The following is a 5,902-nucleotide window of genomic DNA, read 5'->3' on the forward strand; positions in this document are numbered from 1 at the left end:
TGTGTTTTTACATTCTACTGGCCACAAAATTTATTGAGGATTTTTGTGTCTATTTTCATCAGGTTAATATTCTGGGCTTGCTGTTTTTCTCTCTCAGTACCTGTGCTATATCTCACCATTCCCTCCTAGCCTTTAGGGTTTCTGATGAGAAGTCTGTTGTGAGTCTAATTGGAGATCCTCTGAGAGTAATCTGATGTTTCTCTCTTGCACATTTTAGAATCTTTTCTTTATGTTTCACCGTGGTGAGTTTTATTACAAAGTGTCATGGTGAATATCTCTTTTGGTCATGTTTATTGGGGGTTCAATGTGCTTTCTGTACTTGGAATGCTGGCACTTCTGTCCAGGGTGTTAACCTGCTATGCCACAGTACCTGCCCCTGTCTTTTCATTTTTTTAATTACAGCATTTTTTTTTATAATTATACTCTTTTGTAGCTACCACACAGATCAAGATATAGAATTGTGCTAGTACAGTGCCTTCTAGCCTTACCTGGTTGAGTGCTAGCAATGTGGATTTTATTTATTTTTTAATATTTTAAAAATTTGGCTGGCTATGCAAAACCTGCACATATTTATGTAGCAACAAATGATGTTTCAATACATGAATATATTGTGCAAATCAGGGTAAACATACCATTTATTTTTTAACTATTATTTAATGAATATAAATTTCCAAAGTACAGCTTATGGACTACATTGGCTTCTCCCCATAACGTCCCTCCCACCCGCAACCCTCCCCTTTCCCACTCCCTCTCCCCTTCCATTCACATCAAGATTCATTTTCGATTCTCTTTATATACAGAAGATCAGTTTAGCATATATTAAGTAAAGATTTCAACAGTTTGCTCCCACACAAAAACATAAAGTGAAAAATACTGTTTGAGTACTAGTTATAGCATTAAATCTCAATGTACAGCACACTAAGGACATAGAGTACACATACCATTTAAATGACAGTACATTGTTACTGTCTAGAGTCATTCTGCAGTGAAATAGGATAGCAGAATTTCTGATTCCTATCTAAGCATAATTTGCTCCAGGTTAACTAGTCTTTTCCTATCTCATCGTTACCTTTCTATAGTCACTCTACTGTACAGTATCACAAGTTCTTATACCTATCTAGCTATAATTTAGTACATGTTGACCAATGTTCTCTATCCTTGCTCTTTCCTTTTCTTTCCCCAGCCTCTGGCTACCACAATACTGTACTAAACTTCTGTGAGGTCAACGTTTCTTGAGTCTACATGGGTGAGGTCCCATGTGCTTGTCTTTCTGTGCCTGGCTTACTTCACTTCACATGATGACTGCCAGGTTCATCCAAGTTAAGATTTCTCCCATTTTTGTGCTGAATAGCAGTGTGTTGAGTTTACATACCACATTTAAAAAAACATTCATTAGTTGATGGACGTGTATTTTGCTTGCATTTCTTGGCTATTGTGAATAATGCTCCAATAAATCCCCAGTGAAGGGAGTGATGGGTCATAGGGCAGCTCTATTTTTGCTTTTTTGAGGAAGTGCCACACTGTTTTTTCAGGATGATTTACATTCTCACAGCAGTGTGCTAGGGCTCCCTTTTCACCACATCCTCACCACCTTCACATGTTTGTAGTTTCATTTTAAACTTCGTAATTGTTGACTGGCAGATTTCTTTGTTTTAACTTTTATTTAATAAATAAAATTTCGAAAGTACAGCTTATGGATTGCAATGGCTCCCCCCCCCCATAACTTCCCTCCCACCCGCAACCCTCCCATTTCCCGCTCCCTCTCCCCTTCCATTCACATCAAGATTCATTTTCAATTCTCTTTATATACAGAAGATCAGTTTAGCATACATTAAGTAAAGATTTCAACAGTTTGCACCGACATAGAAACACAGAGTGAAAAATACTGTTTGAGTACTAGTTATAGCATTAAATCACAATGTACTGCACATTAAGGACAGAGATCCTACATGAGGAGTAAGTGCACAGTGACTCCTGTTGTTGACTTAACAAATTGACACTCTTGTTTTTGGCATCAGTAATCACCCTAGGTTCCAGCCATGAGTTTCCAAGGCTATGGAAGCCTTTTGAGTTCACTGACTCTGATCATATTTGGACAAGGTCATAGTCAAAGTAGAAGTTCTCTCCTCCCTTCAGAGAAAGGTACCTCCTTCTTTGATGACCTGTTCTTTCCACTGGGATCTCACTCTCAGAGATCTTTCATTTAGGTCATTTTTTTTGCCAGAGTGTCTTGGCTTTCCATGCCTGAAATAATCTCATGGGCTTTTCAGCTGGATTCGCATGCCTTAAGGGCTGATTCTGAAGCCAGAGAGAGTACATGTTTTATCCTTTCTTTATCCAGTCTACTGTTGATGGGCATTTAGGTTGATTCCATGTCTTAGCTATTGTGAATTGAGCTGCAATAAACATTAAAGTACATACAGCTTTTTTATTTGCCAATTTAATTTCCTTTTGGTTTATTCCGAGGTGTTGGATGGCTGGGTTGTATGGTAGGGTTATATTCAGGTTTCTGAGGAATCTCCAGACTGACTTCCAAGTGGCTTGACCAATTTGCATTCCCACCAACAGTGTGTTAGTGTCCTTTTCTCCCCACATCTTCGCCAGAATCTGTTGATAGATTTCTGTATGTGAGCCATTCTAACCAGGGTGAGGTGAAACCTCATTGTGGTTTTGATTTGCATGTCCCTGATTGCTAGTGATCCTGAAAATTTTTTCATGTGTCAGTTGGCCATTTTGGATTTCCTCTTCTGAAAAATGTCTATGCCATCAGGTTTCTCTTTTTCTTGTAGATTCATGGTGAACTCTCATCAGCTTCTTCAATGCATCCTTCATGTCCTTATTCCTCAATGTGTAAATGAGGGGATTGAGACTGGGGGTGATGATGGTATAAAAGAGGGTGAGGAACTTTCCCTGGTCTTTGGAGGCGCTGTTACCTGGTTGCAGGTACATGTAGATAATAGTACCATAGAAGATGGACACCACAGTGAGATGAGATCCACAGGTGTTCACTGCTTTTCGTTGGCCTGCTTTTGACTTCATTTTCAGCACAGCTTTGGCAATGTAGCCATAGGATGTCAGAATAAGGGTCAGGGGTGTAAGGACAATAACAAAGCCTAAAGCAAAGACAGACATTTCCACTGTTGTGGTGTCTACACAGGCTATCTTGACCATAGCTGGCACCTCACACAAGAAAGTATCCAGAAGGTTGTTTCCACATCTAGGCAAATTCAGGGTGAGTGTACATAATAGTGCAGAGTTGGCCAAACTAATGCTCCAGACCGTGATAACCATCTTGAGACAAAGATGTGGGTTCATGATTACCAAGTAATGCAATGGCTTACAAATAGCTGTGAAACGATCATAGGACATTACAGCCAGGAGAAGGCACTCAATGGAGCCCAACCACATACATACATAGAGTTGAATGACACAACCCACATAACTGATGGTCTTATCAGGTCCCCACAGGTTAACCAGCATCTGAGGGACAATGCTAGTTGTGAAACATAAATCGAGGAAAGACAAATTCCTGAGGAAATAGTACATTGGTGTATGGAGATGGGAATCCAAGAGAGATGCAAGAATGATGGCTGTGTTACCCAGCAGTGTAGTTAAGTAGAAGACAGTGACAACTCCTGACAGAATCTTCTCCAGTCTGGGATGGTCCGAGAAACCACGCAGAATAAAAACATGTAAATAACTGTAATTTCCTTGGTACATAATCCTTTGATGCCTAAATCTTAGAGGGGGAAGAGAAGATGGAGAAACAGGAGGATGGAAAAAGAGAAACAGAGACAAAGAGGAAGAAGAAGAAGAAGAAGAGGAAGAAAGAGAAGAGGAGGAGAAGAAGAAATAATTAGTCAATATGGACTGTCTAAATAATCTGATGCAACGCAGAGCTAATCAACAGCAGAGAAATTTTGTTAATAACTGAGAAAAGCTAATGGAAAAATGTAAGCCAAATAACCCAATACTTATTACAGATATTTCATGGCAATGAATTTAATATTACATTTAAAAAATCTAGGTGACCTTGGGAAATTTTCTTTTAAACTAAGGATCTCAATTTTCCCACATGCACATTCGAAAGTTTGGCATTGATCTGGTTTTAAAGGGATGTGTCCATATGATTCCTTCCAAAGGTAATTAGCTTGATATAGTGAACACATCTTTCAGGTGGTCAGTGAAGTAACTCATAAAACCTGAATATTTGGCTAATACCTTTTTATACTTTATTTAACAGCACCTTTGATTTTCCAATTTGTTATATAAGAGAACTGGCATTTATTCTTTCCTTTTTTTTCTCTCATCCTCAATTCCTTCTTTATCATCCAAGCTAGTAATTTTGAATGCAAAAATGTTAGATATCCTCTTATTTTTAAAAATTTCCAATGATAGTATCCTAATCCAAACAACTATGATCTCCTTACGAGAGTCTATTAATGGGATTTACTCCTTGCACTCAGATGTATTCATCTACACTGTTAACGTATTCATTGAAAACACATTAGCTATGTGCTTAAAACTCGTTAGCCATTTTCAAATACATTCAAGAGGTATCATAATTTTTTGAGGTGTCTTGAAAGGACTTGCATGCTTTGGCTTCTGCCTTGGCTTCATTCTCATCTCATAAATCACTCAAGCAGTTTTACTACTGACCTGTTCAGCTGTTTGGCATAACAAATCTATTCCTATTGAAAGCCCTAGAAAATCTTTCTCTTTTGTATACTTATTCTTTTGGTAACTCCTTCTCATTCTCTAGAATACCTTCAAATGACTCCTGCTTCAACAGGGTTTCTTAAATTCCTCCCTACTAACACCACTCTGTAAATTTCAAGAAGGCACACATGATTTCTGTTGCTCTTCACTTTGTCTGTAGAGCATAAAGCATTTCCCCAGTGTATCATTTTCAATAAAAGTCAAAAGTAAGTCATACAATTAACAATGATAATAAAAACACCACATATTGTTACGGTTCATCACTGTTTTAATTAAAAAGTTAGCATGATATTTTGTGAAATTACCTGAATTGGTAGGTAGTAGATGAATGGGACAGATAGTGATTTTATTTATGTGGAAACAAGTAACATTTATTCAGTTTGGTGAAAAATCATGAAACAGGTTAGTCTCTTTTTAAAGGACTAATAAGCTCAGCATTATTCAGTAGTGCTCTACAGATCCAATTCCTCTGCACTTTCGCGAATATCTCAGAGTTGCCAAAACTTCTAAGAATTGAACAGATCGACAATCTATCACCAGATTTTCCTATCACTGAGTTTGGAGAGAGGACTCCTTAGCATTGAAGCTACAATAGCATCTGGAAAGCTCCCATTCAGGACTATTTTGTACACTTAACTTTTTTGCACTTGAGTTGACCTTTTTTAAATTAATATTTTATTGATTATTTTTGAGAATGTACTTTTAATTTATATTATAGTCAAAGGCTTAGTGAACCACTAAATAAAAGTTCAATAAAAAGGTATATCTTATATTAGGCTTTTTTATCACACACACTCAAAAATAACAAATAGAAAGAGTAGGAGGAAACTTTTGTAGGCGATTGATTTATGGAATAGCTTGTGGCGATGGTTTCGTAAATACATACTTATCTGTATACACATCAATTATGTACTTATACATTACATATATATGTCTTTTTGTCTGCAATCACATCTTATGTGGTCCAAAATCTCACAGTAAGTATTTTATTGAAAAATAACAGCTAAATTTAAAGTTGGTACCTCTCTTCTTTCTTTCTGTACAGAGATAATGAAAATAGTTAAACTTTTTCTGACATGTCATTTCAAATATATTTCTTGACTATTATGAAGAAATTATTCAAAACTGTAGCTATGACCCAAAAGTGGAGGCATTTAGCCAAACAACAGCATACAGTGGTCAA

At 37.1% G+C, this 5,902-nt stretch overlaps 1 protein-coding gene across 1 annotated transcript; it reads right to left on the reverse strand.

Moving 5' to 3' along the window:
• Nucleotides 1–2,766: 2,766 nt before the first annotated feature.
• Nucleotides 2,767–3,720, reverse strand: LOC127493276 (olfactory receptor 2W1-like). The gene has a single exon (XM_051855983.3). The coding sequence runs from the start codon at nt 3,718–3,720 to the stop codon at nt 2,767–2,769; it is 954 nt and encodes a 317-aa protein (XP_051711943.3).
• Nucleotides 3,721–5,902: the final 2,182 nt, after the last annotated feature.

This window comes from Oryctolagus cuniculus, chromosome 5 (assembly GCF_051225735.1).
Source record: "Oryctolagus cuniculus isolate XC-2025 breed Fujian yellow rabbit chromosome 5, ASM5122573v1, whole genome shotgun sequence".
Lineage (NCBI taxonomy): Eukaryota > Metazoa > Chordata > Mammalia > Lagomorpha > Leporidae > Oryctolagus > Oryctolagus cuniculus.

Excerpts from the sequence above, each read along its gene's own strand:
- LOC127493276 (XM_051855983.3), bottom strand. The coding sequence starts at position 3,720 with ATGTACCAAGGAAATTACAGTTATTTACATGTTTTTATTCTGCGTGGT.